At 32.3% G+C, this 21,611-nt stretch overlaps 3 protein-coding genes across 16 annotated transcripts in view; 2 read left to right on the top strand and 1 right to left on the bottom strand.

Moving 5' to 3' along the window:
• Positions 1-269: 269 nt before the first annotated feature.
• Positions 270-5,325, top strand: LOC143241977 (uncharacterized). The gene is made up of 4 exons (XM_076485323.1): positions 270-686; positions 1,579-1,684; positions 3,913-4,204; positions 4,751-5,325. The coding sequence occupies exons 1-4, from the start codon at positions 428-430 to the stop codon at positions 4,829-4,831; spliced, it is 738 nt and encodes a 245-aa protein (XP_076341438.1). The 5' UTR covers positions 270-427; the 3' UTR covers positions 4,832-5,325.
• Positions 5,326-6,787: 1,462 nt separating this feature from the next.
• The window catches only part of LOC143241975 (solute carrier family 2, facilitated glucose transporter member 10-like), a 32,281-nt gene continuing 17,457 nt past the window's right edge, over positions 6,788-21,611 (bottom strand). For 12 of the 14 annotated variants that reach the window (XM_076485319.1, XM_076485309.1, XM_076485311.1 and 9 more), the window contains 5 exons: positions 21,261-21,347; positions 17,713-17,799; positions 17,138-17,248; positions 13,251-13,856; positions 12,631-12,753 (listed from right to left, as the gene is read on the bottom strand). In XM_076485319.1, coding sequence (XP_076341434.1) covers positions 13,314-13,856; positions 17,138-17,248; positions 17,713-17,799; positions 21,261-21,347 — 828 coding nt within the window. In that variant the 3' untranslated portion in view covers positions 12,631-12,753; positions 13,251-13,313. Of the gene's footprint in view, positions 9,670-9,748; positions 10,794-11,058; positions 11,192-12,630; positions 12,754-13,250; positions 13,857-17,137; positions 17,249-17,712; positions 17,800-21,260; positions 21,348-21,611 lie in introns of those variants that run through there. The other 2 variants (XM_076485322.1, XM_076485314.1) reach the window with 2 other exon arrangements.
• LOC143241979 (uncharacterized) lies at positions 7,154-21,265 on the top strand. Its single transcript, XM_076485324.1, has 2 exons — positions 7,154-7,305; positions 20,911-21,265. The coding sequence occupies exons 1-2, from the start codon at positions 7,154-7,156 to the stop codon at positions 21,065-21,067; spliced, it is 309 nt and encodes a 102-aa protein (XP_076341439.1). The 3' UTR covers positions 21,068-21,265.

A 21,611-nucleotide genomic window follows, 5' to 3' on the forward strand; every position in this document is an offset into this window, starting at 1 on the left:
TTTTATTATTAGTTGATAAACAATATCCGAAGAGGTAGTGGCAACTAACTGCCTTTCCTTTAAACTGTCACCTCAAAATGTCGGATGGCTAGTGCAAACAGTTCTCGAGTATGCTTGTACAAAGTTCACCAAACAATGTGGAGAATGCTATATTAGAGATTGGAGTTTGTACTCGGCAGGTTTTAGCATAATCTCAAGTACCATTTATACGTATTCGGATGTTCCAAAGGTTCATAACTCACAGCTATACAGCTCTCAAGATAAGGTTATCATTTACAGACTAAATTAAAGCAGTTTCGATAGATGTCATAGACAGTTACGTGTAACTTTTCAATACGTATTTGGAGATGCAACAGAAAAGAAGCTAATAATTCAGTGTTTATTATACTTCTTTTTAAGGGCTCCAGGTGAGGAGATAATTGGAAGAATGCCCATGCAAAACTTTCTTGGAGCGAAGAGAAATCTAGAAAAGAAATTTAAATCGTTTATAAAAACAGTTTACTTATATGTGTTCATTGTGATATTGTTTACATCCAGAAATGTGGTTTCTGTAACTCTAAGGTATCAAATGAAAAATTACAAGTTTTCAACTTTGAAATTCGACAAAGTAAAAATAACAACGGATGTTCCACAGCAAACTTCTAGCATCGTATTACAGAAGAACAAGGATGACATTATTTTAACAGGTAAGAGTTTTAAAACTAATTTAGTTAGTTTGTTGTTACTGAAACCGCAAGAGATTGCGGCCCTATGTTCCTTGACGGAATCGAGTGGTAGATGATGATGATGATGTAGTTACAGAAAAACTTGTAGTTTCGTTCCTCGTCGAGAACCATCTTAAATTTTTGTGATGACGAGAAATACACTTGAAGTAAAAATGTATTCTCAAGACGGCTGATATTAAAATAAAGTATAGAACAAAGTTCGACATTCTTAAGTCATCGTGGCAGGTGTTTAGTTTTACAAAAAGATGGAGTTCCCAACTGTGGTGTTCAGGAATATTTTTATCCCTCTTCGCCGGGTTAACAAAGAGAGAGTTTGCAACTGACCGTTGCTAAGCACATGACTTAGGAGCAACATTCCAGTAAACACCAAATTTTGATTTGATATTACTTATTACGTTAGTATCCAAGGAGATTAGCGTTGTTCGTAGAGTATAACAGTGATTGTTTTTAGCATTTAACAAATAAAGTAAAGGCTTAGCTCAAAAGTAAAAAACAAGCAAACTGTACTTAAAGGTGAATTCACACAAAATGGGTTAAAATACACAGAAATATATCCTATAAATTTATCTTCATTAACTCAGCTCTCTGTGAAACAAAGAACTACAAAAACTAAATGGAGTTCGCTTTTAATTCTACTAAAACGTGTGAACATTGTTATAAGCATGGCTTTGTTTCAAACCAGTGAATAAAATATTGTAAAAAATTAAATTATTCAAAGAAGTTTGGATTCATCTTCTTAAGTTAAATCATTAAAATTATTATTAATTTTTATCAGTTTTTTTGTAATATCACAAGATCCTGTCTTTACAAAATAAACTATAATTTTATATAATATATTATTGTACTTCAACAGAGGAACCTAGTTTCAACGCCATCAGAGTTCCCATAGTCGTTGGACTGGTAATAAGCATTGTTGTTGGGGCTGCTATTATTGTTTCGATCTGTATGTTATCGAAGAAGTAAGTATTGTAACTAGTGTTGTTTGAACACGTTACACCATTTTCTTATATGTGCAATAAGAACTATTATAGATTATTTCTATATCATAAATGATAGTTCAAACACAGCCAAAAATAGAAATGTACACAAGTATTTATTCTCATAAACGGCTGTATAGCCGAGCTAGTGCCTTCATGCTTGTAGGGACAAGCAAGTGCACGAGGTTTTCCAAGGGGTTAAAAAGAAAAAAGAGAAATGAGTCAACTTAACGGGCTTTCTTTTTTTTTCACAAAGTTTTTATTTTGAAACTGTGGATACTTTTTGTCGGCATCCTTCTAAACTGGTCCATTTTAGATTCAAGATAGGAGATGAGTAAAATTAGCATTTCGAGTCTATATTTTGTTTCCAACATGTCACTGCCCAAGAGACTTTTTGCTTAACATCAGAACTCATCAGTTGGACAAGATGATGAGATTTTTTTTTCCTCTGTCATTTCATTCCAGACCATAGAGCTAACAGGTCAGTAAATGATTGTTCCCTCTTCGACCGTAAGGTAAAAACTTCAGAGCATAGTCGTTAAGGATGAACAGGTTTAGCTTTTAAATTGTAAAAATATTTCAGAAACAGAGATGATTTTCATCAAGTGTGTAAAACTTCGTTAAATCAATTGTGAAGGGATGTGAAACATGACAAAAGGAAAATGTATCCAGACAGGATAAATGTACGAAGACAGATCTCTTATAGTCCTAGATCTCCTTTTCCAAGAGACACACACGTTGAAGGTACATTCAACTGGAGGAAATATCTTTAGTGGGAGATGAATTGGATTAAAGTGACAAAGATGACATTCTGAGCTTGAAAGCAGCGAATGATGTCATCTGACACGAATCATTTAAAGATAATAAAAAGCGTTAGGAAATAGGATGCGATCCCACAAATCCTGAATTCGACAGAGTGGTTTAATTTCAGATGGCAAGCTTAGGATATGGTGTTCTAGCACAATAATTCTTTCGTAAAAAAGAAGAGGCAGACATCAAAGAAGCGTAGCCATAGTACAATAGAAGTGGATTCAAACTCTAAGAGGCTTACACATCGTTGTGAAGTTATCTCGTTGTTTTCAATAAAATAGGGATATTGTTATGCCATCTATGATTGGAAGAGTTTAACAGTCAGTAAGTTAGACCGACGTCAGTGTTGTGAAAAAACTGGAGGTATTCCAGAGTTGATCATAGGCCTTTCGCCACTTGAATCTTCTAACTACCATAATATAACTACGAGCTGTACGCTCATTACTTCTAGGATGGTGGGGAATGGTCTCGTGGATATTCACGTAACAGACAAGCGGAGATGCGAAGTCATGGAAACAGACGTCTTGATGGAGGTTTATAAAAATGGCTGGAGTATTACATAACAAAATGTTTTCAGAAACATTATTTGTATACTTTAGAAACTATGGTTTAAATACTGAAAACCACAGACACGAAAAACCAATACGTTTTGAATTTGAATTTCGCGCAAAGCTACGCGAGAGCTATCTGCGCTTAATACATCTCAGATTTATGGTAAAAATCACGAAAACACTGATTCTTTTCAAACTGTTTATTTTGGATTCAAGTCAGAAATGTGTAAAAATAACATCTCGGTTTTATCTTCTATCTCCCACAAGTTACTCCCCAGTGACGTCACTCTCCTGTATTAGAATATTGAAACTGTTCGTATAACGTAGTACTAACCCTCCGACTCAGATAGCCTAGTTGGCATAAAACATCAAACCAACCAACTAACCTTCCGTGCTAGTTTTTTGCGTCAGTAAAAAGTTGTTTTTGTGATGTAAGTTCGTTTCTCTTTCTATCTGTGATTTGCAAGTAGACTTTAAAAAATAGAATCCAATTTATATTGTGATTGTGTTACTATCGTTAAGTATCTCAATTTTACAGTTATTTTGTTTTAATACCATTATATATGCATGTATATATATGTATTATATATTCTATTATATTATTTTATATTATATAATATTACATATGTATGTCAAAATGCACTTTTCTTGGGTCAAACATTGGTTTCAAATATTTTTATTTAATTTTGTTGTTGTTATTTGATGAATAACTATAAAGAAATAAATTGAAAATGATCTTTTCTAAATTTTAAATTCCTAAAATGGTTCTTTAACAAGAAAATGATGAGGTAGGGTGGGTTCAAGACATAATTGTGGACAATATGTAAATCATTCAACTAATTTTGTCAGACACAGAAATCGATCACTTGGAAACCAGCAAGGCGTGTCGCAAGAAGCGCTCACAAGAGGGCGACAAATGAAGATATCTTGTTCAGTTAGTTGTGGTATAATGGAAAGATTAAGGGCTCGAAGGAAACAAACCAGAGACTTACCAACTGGAATACCAGAAGAAGAAGAAATTAAAACTAAAAGATGTAAATGTTGCGTATTTTTGATGAACAAACTACAGTGTGTAAGAAATTCAAATGCAGAGCCACCTGCCAATCAGCAAGTCTCAACGCTTCAGAATGAACTAAATTATGTAAGTATTATGTAAATATGATTTGTTGTTGAGTTGTGCTTAATCAAGAAAACAAATGGTTAAAATCCATGTATGGGAAACAGAAATATGTCATCTACATTTTAACCAAAATAATTTATAAATTCTTTCTAACTTCTGCCTTTACTACGTTGCGGTTATACATGTTATTCATAAACTTTGTCAAACTTGAAGGAGTCAACTTTAAATTATAATTTAGAGAAATTCGAGGTATCTTTCAAATCAGTTTTCAAAACTGTTGGTGTAGAAAAAGCCTGGCTATTAACTAGAATAATTTCACTCTTTGGCTCTCTAAAGATTTACAATGCTAAAATCAGGGGTTCGATTCCCCTCGTTGGACTGAGCAGATAGCCCGATGAAGCTTTGCTATAAGAAAACACACTCTTTGGTTCGCCATGTTTATCAAGTAGTGTGTCAGATTTTTTTAGAAACCTATAATACGTTCTACAAGTTCTTGTAGCTGATAATTTCGTTTTGAATGATTCTATTTTGACCGAGTTATAAACTTTTTTTTATCCTTTTCTGCAGGATGTTGATAACATTCCACCACCATATGTCCTCTTTATATTGGACAGAGAAGAGGCCAAACCTTCTGCGCCACCATTATAACTTGTGTCTTGTATAATACTGAACATTTTTCCCTTACCATAAGACTTTTACCTAGGCCTAATAATGTCGTCACAACAAGACTTCTTAGAAAATGGCTAAGGACCTGTGTTATAATAATGCATTTTCTTGGAGATAGTCAAATCAATCAGTCACAAACTTCGCCCATAAAGATAGTCTCGAATTTGTAAAGGCACGCATGTTTTTAGTTATAATCTTCTCTAACAATCTTCGTACGATGTTCACTTTGTATCAAGATACGGAAGAAAAATGTGTCAGGTAATAATAATTGTAAGTTTTACATTCAAATTCTTTAAATGTTAATTAAGTCTGTAGCGTATGTAGTTACTTGATTCTTAAAAACAAAATGACGTAAATTTTGAGTGAAACTGAAAGTACAAAATACTGGTTTATATCATTGTTTTAATAATATCCGATTTCACGTCTTTCATTGTCATACATATTACATCACAGAAAATAAATTTTATTTCTTTTGACAGGCTGTTTTGTTTTTCATATAAGCCATTGAGACCTCAGTGTGTTTGTTTTCTTATAACAAAGCCACACCTGTGTTATCTGTTGTGCAAACCGAGGGAAATTCGAAGACTTATCACTGTACCAGTAGGGGGTCAAATATTTCTTGGTTTGTTTTGGAATTTCGCACAAAGCTACTCGAGGGCTATCTGTGCTAGCCGTCCCTAATTTAGCAGTGTAAGACTAGAGGGAAGGCAGCTAGTCATCACCACCCACCGCCAACTCTTGGGCTGCTCTTTTACCAACGAATAGTGGGATTGACCGTCACATTATAACGCCCCACGGCTGAAAGGGCGAGCATGTTTGGCGCGACTCGAGCGCGAACCCGCGACCCTCAGATTACGAAGCGCACGCCTTAACGTGCTAGGCCATGCCAGGCCCAGGGGTCAAATAAAAATGAAAGAAAGTATCGATATTATAACGAACAACATATCTCGATAATCAAAACTTGTTTTCTTTCTTATCTGTGTCTTATAAAAAGACAACATATTTAAATGAGTTTTTAGCTAAACAAATTTCCTAACAGTCATAACAATATTTAGTTAAAGTAATCAAAAACATACATTGCAAGTTTTCATCGTTTCATAATCCGTAAAGAAAGACTCGTAGAACTATCCGGTTATTTTCTGATCGAACGATACTGCTTTTTGAGTGGAAAAGATAATACTGTCAAATACTCATGCGCATAAGGGTGAACCATTGGACATGGGAAATATGTCTCACTGTTTTGGTATTTATCACAATATACATAAACCTATATCGTGTTTTTACATACGAACAAGGTTATTATTCGTCATTATGATAAAACAAATATTCCATATCAGCAAAGACAAAGCTCTCAAATGGGTGATAGGAATAATTTTGTATTTTTTTACACTTAGTACCTATTAAATTATCTTCCGTTACAGAAGAAATTATATCACTGCTTTGGGAGTGGAGTTCTGGTGTAATAAATTAGTTTTTTAATTGGTAGATCATTTAAGTGAATAACATTTTCGCCATCTATATAGGTTTGGCTTCTTTGTTTTGTTTTTTTCAACTTTCGCGCAAAGCTACACGAGACCTATCCGCGTTAGCCGTCCATAATTTAGCAGTGTAACACTAGAATGAAGGCAGCTGGTCATCACCACCCACTACCAACGAATAATGGGATTGACCGTGACATTATAACGCCCCATATCTGTAAAGTCGTGCATGTTTGGTGTAACAGGGATTCGAACCTGGAACTCTTAGATTATCAGTCGAACGCCTTAACCACCTGGCCTATCCAATAGAGAAAGCTCGATTTTGTTCTATCACGTTGTTTGCATTACAAATTCACATAATGTAGATGTTGTGGGAGTTTGGAAGTTAATGTTCAAATTATTTCTTCGACTTTCTACATTGCTACATTTTATATCAAAGAAACGACTACAATACAAAATGTTTGTGGTCAAATTTTTTATTTATTGTATATAAACATCTTAGTTCAGCTACAATATAAATACCAAAATTCCCTACAAATATACCAAAATTCCCTACAAATATGAAATTATTATGCAGTCACCTAATTAAAAAAAAACAACTGCTTTGTAACCTGAATACGTATTGGAACATTATTTATTGCATTATTTCTTTTGAAACATAGTTTAAATGCGCATAATGGCATTTAAAATAAGTTTTCGTGATGACCACATCTAATATATGTTTTAGTACCTAAAATTATTATATATCTATTATGTAAATAGAAAAAAAATATTTTTGTTTCAATATTAACTAGATATGAAAGGTAAATAATGCACTTCTCACTAGATGCCGTTATTAAATACGTATAGGAATAAAAAAGAAACGACATCTTTCAGCTGCGTCAATTATAAACAGATAAAGTGTTGCTTCAACGTGTATTTTTTATTTCTCAAGAAAGGAGGCGTCCAGTACCACTTAAGAGATTCTTCTAGTAAACTGTAAGTATTTAAATTTGGAAATAATTGCTAACTATCCTCATACAAATTTTAATTAATACATATTTCTGGGGCAAGATTCGTGTTAACCCTACTTTCTAATTGTCTGAGTAAATATTTATACAATAATCGGAAATAATATCAAAAACGATACCACATGAAGAAATTATGATATTATTACTTATGGGGAACAGATTCAAGAATATTCATCCAACTGGGAAAACACATTTTATTATTATGCTAATTTTGGGTAGAAATATAATCAGTAACGTTTCTATAAATATCTAAATTGGGAAAAATTAGTGTACCGTACCTAATTAAGCAAGGTTTTATTGTTCATATTAAAAAGCAGTGTTTAAACAATCTTTCATTACTTTAAGCTGAGGAAGTAGCCTAAAACAACATAAGAACTTTCTAGGCAGACAATTCATTAACGTCACCTTTTCAGTCCACTTTATCTAAACTTTCTCTTAAGCAACAAATAAGTGTCAAAATAAATTTTATTCAATAACATCCTCTGTTTATAATGCTGCACTTATGACTGATGTTTCGGAAGTTATTCTGAGGCATAATTTGATTTTTTGACGGACTGGTTATAAATATTTAAAGTACACGCATAATACATATTTGTAAAGGCAATAGTGCTTCAGCACGTAAAATTATCGTTCAAATCAAAATAAAAAATCTTACTCAAGGCCACTCTACTAGTATGATAAAAAGAGCTTTATGCGGAAGACTCAAGATAAATAACAAAGCAAAAGCTGAAAACTGCTAGACTAGTTCTACCCGATTCATATTTCCAAAATTCACACAGCTCACAGAAAGCTTAATTCAACCACATTTTTCATACAACCCACGCACGATAGGGTTAGCAAAACTACAAGTGGACTATCAAAAAACTGTCAGGAGATTTCGCTTTTCCCAACTTTATAAACTATACTAGGAAACCCAGTTAATAACAACTCAGATACAAAATCTAGTCAGGTAATACATCTTCCTGTAAAAACTGACATAACCCTCAAACCTAAATCTTTGTATAACAATTAATCTCAAAAAGTATTTATTTTTATACAAATATATTATGCTTCTTGCCTCTGTTTTAAAATCATGAAAATATTTTAATACATGGAAATTATAACATGTTCTAATTCATTATTCCTACATTAACGTTGAATTAGGTAAACCTATTTTTACTAAAATAGTTGAGGTGTGTAACAAATTTGTAATTGTAACAAACATTGCAACATAAATTTAACAAGATAACCAACAATGATGAAAAAATCTCCATCAAATGAAATGGTTTATTGTTGATGTATTTCAGTGTTTTGTGTATTTGATAGTATTAATTAACTGACATAAGTCTTGGCATATAAAAATCTTTACTTATGAACTATGACAGATACCTACAGCATTACAGAAGACAGGGAAAGAGTAAGTTTGAAAACTTGTGTAGAATGTTCTACAAGACTAGGCTTAGCTTCTATAAACGTGTTAAGAAATTAGTTGAAAATACTGTTTCTAGAAAGTAGTTCACAATTAAAATGTCCCAACTATAATTGAAGAAATTATAATAATTTTAATTATTATAAATAAATTATAATAATTTAATACATTTATGTTTGGTTTAATAAAGTTATGTTTGGAATGGTTATGTGCATTTCAAGTTGATTAAAAAAATAATTTTACTACAAACAAAACAGTATAATATTCATAATCATTTATAAGTATTAGCTTTATCAAGATTAAAGTGTATTTATTTGTTAACTATCATCTGCATAGACATCAGGCTGGGAAAGTTTTGCTTGTTATTAAGAAAATAAGTCCACATTGGCTATCTATGTTATGCCCATAACTGGTATCAAATTGTAATTTTACCATTGTAAGCTCTCAGACTTGCTGTTGAATCACCAGTTGGCAAGTAGAAAGGTATCTAAGTTATATGACAGTTTCTTATTACTAGTTATTTGTACAGTTGTTAATACTAATATTAAACATGCATATGAGTAAGTTGAAGATACCTGAAATGACATTGTCTGCTATTGACATTGAAAGTGGAGAGAGACCAGTGTTGGATATCTTTTTCATATGGTACAATATTTACAATCTTGTACTTCTGTAGTGAGATTAAACAAGCATTTAATATTAATCATTTTTAAAATATCAGTAAACAGTAATCTACACAGTTCACACATGACACAAACCTTACGATTTGACACTTACAATAGTTTTCTACTAACTACATTATTTACACATAAAACCAACCTTATGATTTTCAAAACTTACAGTAGTTTTCTGCTAGCTACATTGTTTACACACAAAACTTGCAGTGGTTTTGTATTAGCTACACTGTTTACACATGAAACCAACCTTACGATTTGACACTTACAATAGTTTCTGCTAGCTACATTGTTTACACAAAACTATATTAGCTACACTGTTTACCAACCTTATGATTTTCAAAACTTACAGTAGTTTTCTGCTAGCTACATTGTTTACACACAAAACTTGCAGTGGTTTTGTATTAGCTACACTGTTTACACATGAAACCAACCTTATGATTTTCAAAACTTACAGTAGTTTTCTGCTAGCTACACTGTTCACACACAAAACATGCAATGGGTTTGTATTAGCTACACAGTTCAAGAACAAAACCAACTTTTATGATTTTTAGAACTTAAAAGGGTGTTTAATCTAGCTGTATAGTTTTATAAAGTATTGGGTGGTAAAATAGTTATTTTAACATTATGTTAAAAACCATTTCAAAAACAAAACTGCAAAAGGTATTAAAATAACCTCTATTGAAAGATATTAATAAAAAAACATGCACATTTTGAGGTTCTGACTCTATCCACTGCAGGTAATTTTTAAAATATTTTGTATTTTATAACAATAATAATAGGTATATACATTCTGTATAGGTAGAATATTTGATTCTAGGCTTCTGTGTTTATTCTTGTTCAATGTTTCTGGCACACAAATGGACATTAAAGTAACCAAAAATTTATAAATACCTTTAAATCTTGTAATTATAATTACAAATACCATCAAAACTAATTTGTTTAAAGAATTTAAAAACCATTTTGATAATAATTAAGTGAAAAGTGCCATGATGCATTTTTATGAAAACAAAACAAATAAAAATCCATGGAATTAATTCAAACTCTTTAAATAGGTATTACTGTATTTGTTACTGTTATAAGCTGCTTTAAATTGGTATTACTGTATTTGTTACTGTTATAAGCTGCTTTAAATTCACAAGTAACTTAGGGTCAACAAAATCTAAAACCAGCCTTTTTGTTTAGTACAGCTTGAACTAATTTCAGCACTCTCCAACTCCATTTAAATAATGGAAAACAAATTAAAATGGAATTCGTAACTTCAATAAAGTTGATCAAATAGTTCTAGGAGGAAGCGACTCCACAAGGGGATGATACTCGGAAGTATTTTGTGCAGACTTCTGAAAACAGGAACATCTCTGTCTCACATATGTTCTGAAAATGTTAATATATCTAAGAATTTAGTGAGTGACCTATAATACAACAACGATGAAGTACACTTGATACATGTGGTTTGTTAGCCACTACATAAACTACTAATTTTTCTTTTTCTTTTGTATATTTCTGAAAATATTGTGATGCCTCCATAAAGGAAAGTTCTTACTGTGACCTCTGAGCTAGATACCAGTACATTAGGTTACATTTTATTTGAGTAACTGAAAACCCTTAACTTCTCACAAAAGTTGATCTCGAGACTTACCCCGATCTTAGGATTAAGTTGATCTCTTCAAGAGTTTTCTGCTTTGTCTCAGGCACCATGAAGAAAATTATTATAATTGCTCCTATGCAAACACCACCATAGAAGATGAATGTTCCACCTATGCCAAGAGAGTCTAGGGAGGACATGTTAATTGTTTATGGTTATTATTATGACATAAGAACCACAGGTTTATGATTTTTTTTTAAAGTTTTATTCTAATACTCTTATATTTGAAACTGTTTGTGTGTTAAATTATGTCTGTTTGAAAACTACTGGCATTTTCTTCTATGATAAAACATTGGGTAAACCTAATTAGGCTTAGCAAGTATAGTAACCAACAACAAAGTATCTCGCAGACTAATAAATGTTGGAATAATTAGAAAAGTTTGAGGGATTGGAAAATTTTTTTGTGATCCATCTTGGGATCACAGAGAGAGGACAACAATGTGAGAACTTGCTGATAAATTTGGGAAAGTAATTAGATACAGTATTCTTATTGATACTTCAGTTTTGATTTGTATCACCATCTAGAATTGGAAATAAAATATTTTTTGTGTTAAATATTTATTTGTTCAACCTATACCAAGCTAACCAGTATTTCTATTGCATTCTATATTTTCTGATTTAATTTGACAAATTTTTTAAAACTTTGTTTATTTTAAATACCTTTATGAGGTTCACATCAGGTTATCAGGTTCACATGTTAAAATTGTCATGATTTTATCAGTCTCTTGTGTGTAATTCTCAAAATAAATTGTAGATTTTCTCCATAAATATTTATTTATGTTTATTATAATTTAAACCTTGTAGAAAGCCTGCTTACTGCCTGTGTGTAAACCTTGTAGAAAGCCTGCTTATTGCCTATATGAAGTTAATTCTCAAAAATATAGCAAAATTTCAAAAAGGTTAAAGGTTAAATGTCACTTTTGAGAATTAGAATGTTTTGGTGAGAATTTATCAGTTTCACAAGACACGTCACCTGTCACACTGTGAAGTTCTGTTATCACCGTGCAATAACTTTTGTAATATGTTTAAAATAGAAGACAAAAACAAATACTTAAAAATTGGAAATACATCTCAAAGTATTGGATACAAGGCCTCTCATATGTTTTTAACATATTTTATATCCCAATTCAGAACCCATCTGGAATGAAATGTGTTGCTTGTAATGGTTAAGGTGCTAAGTACGATTGGAATGCTGCGATTGTTATACGTATTTTGAATCATTGAAAATGTCTTACGGGACTAGATATAAAACATGTTAAAATATAATAGGTAAATTTATTATAATCATGCTTTGCCAAGAAAATAAAATAGACAGCTCACACCATAAATCTTAAATTATTTGTTGACAATTCTTCCATTCTTTGTTATTTCTACACAGTGTAATTTTCATATCAGCCAATCATAATTCATATCTGTTTATTATGTAATAAAATATTATTTTCAATCTTTTTTACATAAAAGTTATTCACAAGGAAACTACTAATGGAGATTTTTCAATTTCTAATAGTTGGAGTTGTTTGGGAAATTAGAAAACGTAGATGTTAAGTTTTGATTGTAAGTTCTCACCTACGAAATGCAAAAATGAAGCAGACATGACAATGTTTGTTCCCCAGTTGAGAGATGTTGCTACAGACATCGCCCGACCTCGAACAACAGTAGGAAATATCTCCGTGAGAATGAGCCAAGTCACTAATAAACCAGATAAAAAGAGAAAAAATACATAAATTCACTGACATGCAACTTAAAATAATGAATACTTACAGGCACAAAATAAAATAAAAATAACTTTGCTACAATCATTAAATTTAGAATCAAAGTGACTGAAACATGAGAAGAAGAGTTGAAAAGCAAGAGAATTTAATTTCAAATGTTAATTGAAATATTGCTACATGCATCAAATTACCAACTTCCATTGTGGGAACCCTAATAACTCTAGTTAAATATATTTTGTCAATTTCAAAATTAATTCCACTAATTACTGCTGGATTTATCAGTTAGTGCATCACACAAAATATTTCGATCAGTTCTTTACAGTGCACATTAGAACACACAAAAGCATAGAATTATTATGGTGAAATGTGAGGGACACTTTCATTAATGAACTGTATAAAAACAACTAACAATTAAAGTTTAAATTTATCATTCTTTAAAATTAATATAACTTTCAAACCCATTTTAATTCTTACCTGGACCGAAACTGACTCCATAAGCAAATACGTATAACATCAGTGCAGCCAATGACATCAACTTTACAGACAAAACTTTTCCAGACTTGGAAGTACCGTTTGATGGGTTTGTAAATGTGCTTGTATCGGGTAACCTTGTCTGACCATCAGAAAATCTCTATTTATATCTGTTTCGTAGAACACTTGATCTTTTGTCGGCAAGTTTGGTGGTGAGCTGTTGGTGTCAACTGTGTGATTTAAGTGCATATAGGCTGGTACAAAATTATGAGGTAGGCCTGAGGAATTATAAACATCCAACAGATCCAAAGACAAGGTTTTCTTCAAAGAAACATTTTGAGCAATTAGTGTCTTTGGTAATAAAGTTGGAGTTATAACATTGAAGTGAGCTGGTAAAACTGTTGAATTGTCTTCAGATTCATTATGTAAAGTGAACTGATGATACACTGGAGTTTCCATACACTGGATCACCACTTGATGTACAGGATCAAAGGTCAGAACAAATCCTAAAAACCAAATACTCACGGTCATTACCAACACACCTGTCAGGAGAATGACACGCCTCCCCAACTTGTCAATAAGTAACATGGACACAATGGCTGCAACCACCTGGAACAGGAAACAATATCAACATTTATTTTGTAATACCTAAAAAAACCACCAGGTTGAAAAATGAGAAGAAAACAAAGTTATTTGTGTTGAGTCTTACCTGTCCAATAATGTGTGTTGTCATGAAAATATATGGAAGCATATACCTGAAATGATGGTTAAACTACTGCAGACAAACATTTGTAACAAATTGTACACACTACTTTAGCTGGACATTTAAAGTTGTACCCAGAACTGAATCACATTTGTAGTACATACATACTGACAATACAGTAATGTTAAACAGAAGGTTCAAAATGTTATATGAACATGATAGTGGAACATTGCCAAGTTGCCATATCCAATCATGCTACATCTAACAACTATACTCCTTGACAATAACTAACAAGCCTCGGGTGGAGTTTTATAACAAAAGCCTTTGTTGTGAAACTGTCATGTCTAAAGCACACTATACTCCCTGTTGGCTTTCCATAACCCACCTAATGGATTAGAACAGTGGTTTTCACTACTCACTTCCATGATCCAATCAAACAGAATAGGCATTGTGACTTGATCAGTATGTAGTTGTATGAAGTATCACAAATACTCATTTCAGTTTTCATGTTTAATTTGAAGTCTTATCTTGGTGTATCCACATCCTATTGGCCGACTTTCCAAACGGACATCTTCCCTGATTATGTTGCCTGTTACATGTAGATTCTCTTGTGTTAAAAAGATGATGAACTTTCAGTGATGTGGAGAAAACTCACTTGTAGAGAAATATGTATATATGCAGAAACAGCTCGTTTGGGTTGAGAAAATATTTTATGTAGAAGAGCGAACAACGTTTCGACCTTCATCGGTCATAATCAGGTTCACAAAGAAAGAAAGAGGTAACTGACCACATGTTTGGAAGGAGTTGTGTAACTGAGTGTCGGAATGTAGAGGGCAGTGTTAGATGTTTGAATATATAATTTTATATTATTTATTTTATTATATTTAATAGAGGTATAAAGGCGTTCCTTTATATTGGTTTATTTTTGCATTTGTTTATGTTTGTTTCTTTATTTAGTATTTGAGTGTTTTCTATGGTTATGTTGTGTTTATTTGATTTGCAGTTTTCAAAAATGCGTGAAGGTGACTTTATGTTATTTGAATCTGGTTTCCATTTTTCTACTTGTTTTTCTTACCAATTAAACAATCCCGAAACCATATACTGCTGCATACCATATATTCCCGACATCAGCAGACAAATAACCAACATTTGGCAAAAACTAGTAACAAAATATGACATTCCAGTTAATACCAAATTTATTCAAAAACCAGGCACAAAACTGAGGTCTATACTATGTAAAAACTACACTGACAAACACAACACCAACATTATTTATAAGATACAACGTGATAACTGCCACGACTTCTATATTGGAGAAACAAGTAGAAAAATGGAAACATGATTCAAAGAACATAAAAAGTCACCTTCACCCATTTTTGAAAACTGCAAATCAAATAAACACAACATAACCATAGAAAACACACAAATACTAAATAAAAAACAAATATAAACAAATGCAAAATTAAAGAAGCCTTACTTATACAACAACTTAAACCCAAAATAAACCAATGTAAAGGAATGCCTTTATACCTATATTAAATATAATAAAATAAATAATAAAAAAAAATTATATATTCAAACATCTAACACTGCCCTCTACATTCTGACACTCAGTTACACAACCCCTTCCAAACATGTGGTCAGTTACCTCTTTCTTTCTTTGTGAACCTGACGATGACCGATGAAGGTCGAAACGTTGTTCGCTCTTCTAGGTAAAATATTTTCTCAACCCAAATGAGCCGTTTTTGAATATATATGATGCACTTTGTTTATCATGGCTGGGATATGACTTTTTGCAGGTCTGAGAGTTCCTGGTACTCCAAATTCATCCATATTATTGTTTTCCAGGCCCTAAGATACAAGGGATACTCCATGTTGGTAATTGTAAATTTCCAGTATGAACTGTTTTTTAAGGATATGGATGTACATTTTGCATCATATGTAAAAACGGATGGTTTGGGTTGAGAAAATTTTTATGTAGAGGAGCGAATAACGTTTCGGCCTTCTTCAGTTATCGTCAAGTTCAGGTTTCTTTTATATTTTCTATGGTTATCACATGACTTGCTGGTTTTGATATTCAAAATCATTTTTCTATAACATACTCTGCTCTGTGTTACTCAAGATAAGCAAGTGACATCTCTGTCTTAACCACTTTACACTGGTCAGCTGAGCTATGCATAAAAATATACTTACATTTGTCACTCTTAAGGTCAGAATTGTGCATGTTACACTAATTAGCCAATGTAGATTGCTGAAAGAAAGATACACATAAGTCAGTATCATTTCTTATTTTGACCACCAGTAGGCTATATTTTTAGTGAAGGAGCCTTACAGTAATCAGTAACAGTACAGACTTTGTTAATTCATATGGGTGGAGATCAGAGGGTGTTATTAAACATAAAACTACATAATGTGTGTCACACTTAAACTTATTGTATCCTACATGTTGATTTTACACTAGTTCCTGCCAGAAAAAATACCAGATACAATACACAGAAGTACTGAAAATACTATATATTAGACTGACATGTTCAATTTATAGCCATTTTTTCTTTAACAGATTTGATGTCCTGTATACACCAAATTTGTACATTTTACTACGAGTTCACCACATTGTCAAGCAGTAAACCTGAAACTATATGTTGTCCACTTTCCTTCTCCAGTACAGTCTCTCGATTAAATAATATAAGTTAACACATTTCACAGTTTAACTTGTAACAAAGAAAGCTTTACTAATAGGTTACTTGGTTAGAAATAGCTTCTCACTAGAATAACTTACTATTTACATTTAGCTGGACAAGCTGATATAGGTGGTCAATGAGAAACAAGATGTAATTAATTAATTCACTGTTTGAAAGACAATTAATACAGTTAATATATATGTTAGAGGTCAGTATTTTATTAGTAACTAGCTTGATCAAGTGGTAGTGTTATTGATTGTGCTAGTCACGGTTGTTTTTACAAAACATAACAATGAAAGGTAAACTAATCAAGTTACACTGCAAAAAGCACTCAACATATGTAAGTAATGTTTTCAAAATAACATTATAGACAGATAACTACAGGTGAGGTAGAAAAACAGTCCAGTTAAACTACTACTAGTCAAATGACAAAATTGTCATTCAGTTAAAATAAAAAAAAAACTATCAGCAAATTATCCAAGAAAAATGGAGTCAGAAGTCCACACCTTGATAATGCCCAAACCAAGCGCAGCCAGTGTGGCACCTTCGTTTGACGTATATCCAACTTGTCGAAAGATAAGTGGTGCGTAATACAAGACATTTGTCTGGCCTGTAAACTGATAAAAATTAAAGGCTTTACTCTTTATTACAACTTAGCTTGTGTGCTGGACAAGTTTAGTAACAAACATCTGACTAAAAGAATTAATTATTCATTTGGTTTTATTATAACGTAAACAAACTATACAGAAATAGTATAAACTTAAAAATCACTGAAGTTTTATATGGCAAGTTTTGATCAGTTGTAGAGAACAGTTTACTTCATCCGTTGCCCATTGATTTATCTTGTAAGGCATGGTCTTCCACTGACAGTTGAACAGAATCATGCTATACAGGATATACAGCTCACAATAACTGCACGTTTAAAATAGCTGCAGTCCAGGGTTAAAAAATCTATCCACTACAAGTTTGCAACTGCATGTAATATGGACAACTTACTACCAGGGAGTAAGACTCAGAAACGATTGTTGTTTAAGTTATCTGTTTGTAATTTTATTTAAAAAAAACTAATATAAGTACATACCTGTTGTAGGAAAACAAGATTCATACCTATAACCATCCTTACAGACATGTTGTTCACGGAACTACACAGCTGGCAGTACGTTATCATCTGTGGGAAAAATTGAAACTAGTCTGTTCAGTAATTTTAACCTACAATTCAGACCTTAAAACCTGCAGTTTAGTACAGTTGAAGTAATAATTGTGAATATTATACTGCAGTAAGCTCAAAAATTTAAGAGATTCCTAAACATATAAAAAAGAGAAATATACTGTCAGTATTTTGTTAACTTAAATGATGTTTAAGTTATAAGTTGAGAAAAACTGAACAATTTGTAGCAGTTCTGAAGTAACAGATCTGAAAAACTGTGAAGTTGCAGTAAGTAATTCTAAAATATTTTCTGATTAATTGGGGATGGAGGTACGAAGAAAGAATTTAACTAATCTTTATTCAGAATATGTAGTAAAGTAACATTATGGTACCAGACAAACAAAATATGGGGGAATTTATTACTTCCAACACTGAAACGTGTGTTCGTCCATAAGGTTTTCTTCTAAAACAAATGAATAGATTTGGAGAAAAGTTGGTATACATTTGGACCATGACCCCAACTTGGAAGTGATCGGAAGGTCACAAAAATAAAATAAATCTGTTAACACAAGGTCCAATTTTTTTCATGCTATTTTTGTTTCTTAACTCAGTCAAAACTGATTTTTGTGAAACTTTGTGGATATATATGTAGAATATTAGTTATTATCCTGCCAAAAATGGTCCATGTCTCTTGATAATGAAAGACATACAGACATATTTTGATAGCTAAATGACTCGCACCAAGTGCTGGAAGCATGTACTCTACTGAGTGCCCCTCTAGTTATGAATGATTCACTTTGTACACCCATCAACAGAGTAAACATGGAGTAAACCCTGAAAAAACAGTTTTCCAATATAAACTTGAATAACTTAATTTCATAGTAAACTGTAACAAAGACAACCAGTCAGAACACAACTGGTTACCATATCAGTAAACTGTAACAAAGACAACCAGTCAGAACACAACTGGTTACCATATCAGTAAACTGTAACAAAGACAACCAGTCAGAACACAACTGGTTACCATATCAATAAACTGTAAGAAAGACAACCAGTCAGAACATAACTGGTTACCATATCAATAAACTGTAAGAAAGACAACCAGTCAGAACATAACTGGTTACCATATCAGTAAACTGTAACAAAGACAACCAGTCAGAACACAACTGGTTACCATATCAATAAACTGTAACAAAGACAACCAGTCAGAACACAACTGGTTACCATATCAATAAACTGTAAGAAAAACAACCAGTCAGAACATAACCAGTTACCATATCAATAAACTGTAAGAAAGACAACCAGTCAGAACATAACTGGTTACCATATCAATAAATTGTAAGAAAGACAACCAGTCAGAACACAACTGGTTACCATATCAGTAAACTGTAACAAAGACAACCAGTCAGAAGACAACTGGTTACCATATCAGTAAACTGTAACAAAGACAACCAGTCAGAACACAACTGGTTACCATATCAGTAAACTGTAACAAAGACAACCAGTCAGAACACAACTGGTTACCATATCAATAAACTGTAACAAAGACAACCAGTCAGAACACAACTGGTTACCATATCAATAAACTGTAAGAAAAACAACCAGTCAGAACATAACCGGTTACCATATCAATAAACTGTAAGAAAGACAACCAGTCAGAACATAACTGGTTACCATATCAATAAACTGTAAGAAAGACAACCAGTCAGAACATAACTGGTTACCATATCAATAAATTGTAAGAAAGACAACTAGTCACAATCTCAGTTGTTGTAGGAATAAACTAACAGCAAGAACAACTAATCAAAAACCTGGCATGTATCGACCAATAAAAACTTTAATGTACAAATAAAAAACACTTTTTGTAATGTTATCCAACCCAATCCTTAAAAGGAACATTAAAGTGTTTGTAAGTGACAATCACCCCAATCCTTGTTACTTTCAGTGTTCAGGTAAGATGCATACTGATTTACTTTCCAGCCAAATTCAGTCATTTATGGTTAACAAGATATTTAAAACTTGTTTTATTACCAAGGAGAAATTAACACGTCTCCTGCTACTTTAATGGTAGAAAAGAATTAATGGCACACACACGTAGCTCTCTGTAGTTCTGTGTACTTCATACAAAGTAAGTATGCCAGAAGTTTCTGTTTGTGCCCTCATGAGTGGTTTGGTTTTGTACACAAAACATAAAAGTTGTAACATCATTATTTGTTTTCCTTACGATTACATTTGATGATTTAATTTGCTAAGTTAATCCTGTACCAACTTTCACCCTTTGAAATATTAAAACAGTTTATAATTAGTTGAAATATTTCATTATGGAATATCACTGTGTATAAAGTTCAACATTACTATCTCTCAGAATTGTGGGACCAATTACTCCTTACAAAAAATTATCTTGAGAACTTAAGTAACCTGCTGCCAAGTATTGACCAATACCAATATTGCTCTTAATATTAGAATACTTGTTTCACAAATTACATCCAATCAAAACCAGAATGCTCTACCGAGACTCCATCCACTACCAATTTCAGTGAACTGTTACAAAAAACTATGTTTATCTGTGTAGTGTGGGACAATTTTAATACACCCAAAATTTGATCACTGTAGTTTCGTTACTGTATTGATTATGTGAGAGTAAAATAATCAAAACACATTAAGAGTATGATTAGATGCAGTAAGCAAAAGTAAATTCTACAACTGAAAGATAAAAACAGTGTTTAACTCTTATAGCAAAAACTTGTTTCTTCAGTGACTTTCACTGATGTAAAGAATCCATAAACTAAAACACAGATTACTATTAAAACTTACAGAAATCAAAATACAGAAGGATTTAATTATTCTGTTACTGACTGTTGCTCCTGCATGTTGAAGGCGAGATATTTTCAACATTCGTAGCACCATTATTATTATTTTTATTAATATACATGTATTTAATTTCTTAAAAGTTAAACCCCTAATAAAAATGTTTTTGTTTGAAATATTATGTTAATTTTTATATCTATTATTACACGAAAATTTAAATTTTTCAATTCTCAAATGGAATTCTTAGAGTAAACTTTAGTAAATGAATTAATAAAATATTTCAATATTTTGTTTTTAATTATGCAGTTATCCCTTTTATTTCAGTTTTGACATGTGTGCAATTATTCACAGTACATCCACCCCAAAACTAGTGCGAGGTTTGCATTGTGTCAAAAAGTGCACCGCATGTTCTCGTGCCAAGGACCACATCATCTCAGTCTTTGGTCAACCACGGTGTTTCTGTGCAGACCCTCTTAGGTAACCTCTCAGAGTTCTCCACCCATCTCCTACACCATAATCTATCCCCTGTAACTGGCAAGGGATAACTGTATTGCAAACAGTTCCTCTGACGTAAAGAACATCTTGTTGCACATATAAAATAAATCTAAGCTCTCTCAGGCTTAGGAAATAGTCCTATTGATACAATCCAGATGTAAATATTTACAGAACCTAACCTTTTGCTGTGACAGATCTCTTTGAATAGATCCTATCTGTTTTGATGTATCCTCACCAGGAGAAACCTTGTTTAACACAGCAGCTGCCTGCAAAGAAACGACACAAACAGTAACACATTTCATATCACGTGTCACGACATCATCGTGCTCATGAAGAAGTTCTTATTTTACAAGTTGGAATTAAAGAATCTCAAAATAACCTGCTTTGTTTATTGTTATGAAACCTAACACAAAGAGCCCCTACAGAGATGTATAAGCATTCTTTCATACTGTATTCCTCTTTCTGAACAGCATTTGAATACACTTCCCCACCAGTTTGTTATATGAAAACAAGCCAAAACAAATTACAAA

The sequence above is a fragment of the Tachypleus tridentatus genome, unplaced genomic scaffold (genome assembly GCF_004210375.1).
Source record: "Tachypleus tridentatus isolate NWPU-2018 unplaced genomic scaffold, ASM421037v1 Hic_cluster_1, whole genome shotgun sequence".
In the NCBI taxonomy this organism is placed as follows: domain Eukaryota; kingdom Metazoa; phylum Arthropoda; class Merostomata; order Xiphosura; family Limulidae; genus Tachypleus; species Tachypleus tridentatus.

Coding starts and splice junctions, on each gene's coding strand:
- LOC143241977 (XM_076485323.1), top strand. CDS start 428: ATGCCCATGCAAAACTTTCTTGGAGCGAAGAGAAATCTAGAAAAGAAA. Junction 687..1,578: donor GGATGACATTATTTTAACAG/GTAAGAGTTTTA, acceptor GTACTTCAACAG/AGGAACCTAGTTTCAACGCC. Junction 4,205..4,750: donor TTCAGAATGAACTAAATTAT/GTAAGTATTATG, acceptor CCTTTTCTGCAG/GATGTTGATAACATTCCACC.
- LOC143241979 (XM_076485324.1), top strand. CDS start 7,154: ATGCCGTTATTAAATACGTATAGGAATAAAAAAGAAACGACATCTTTC. Junction 7,306..20,910: donor AGAGATTCTTCTAGTAAACT/GTAAGTATTTAA, acceptor CTTTTATTTCAG/TTTTGACATGTGTGCAATTA.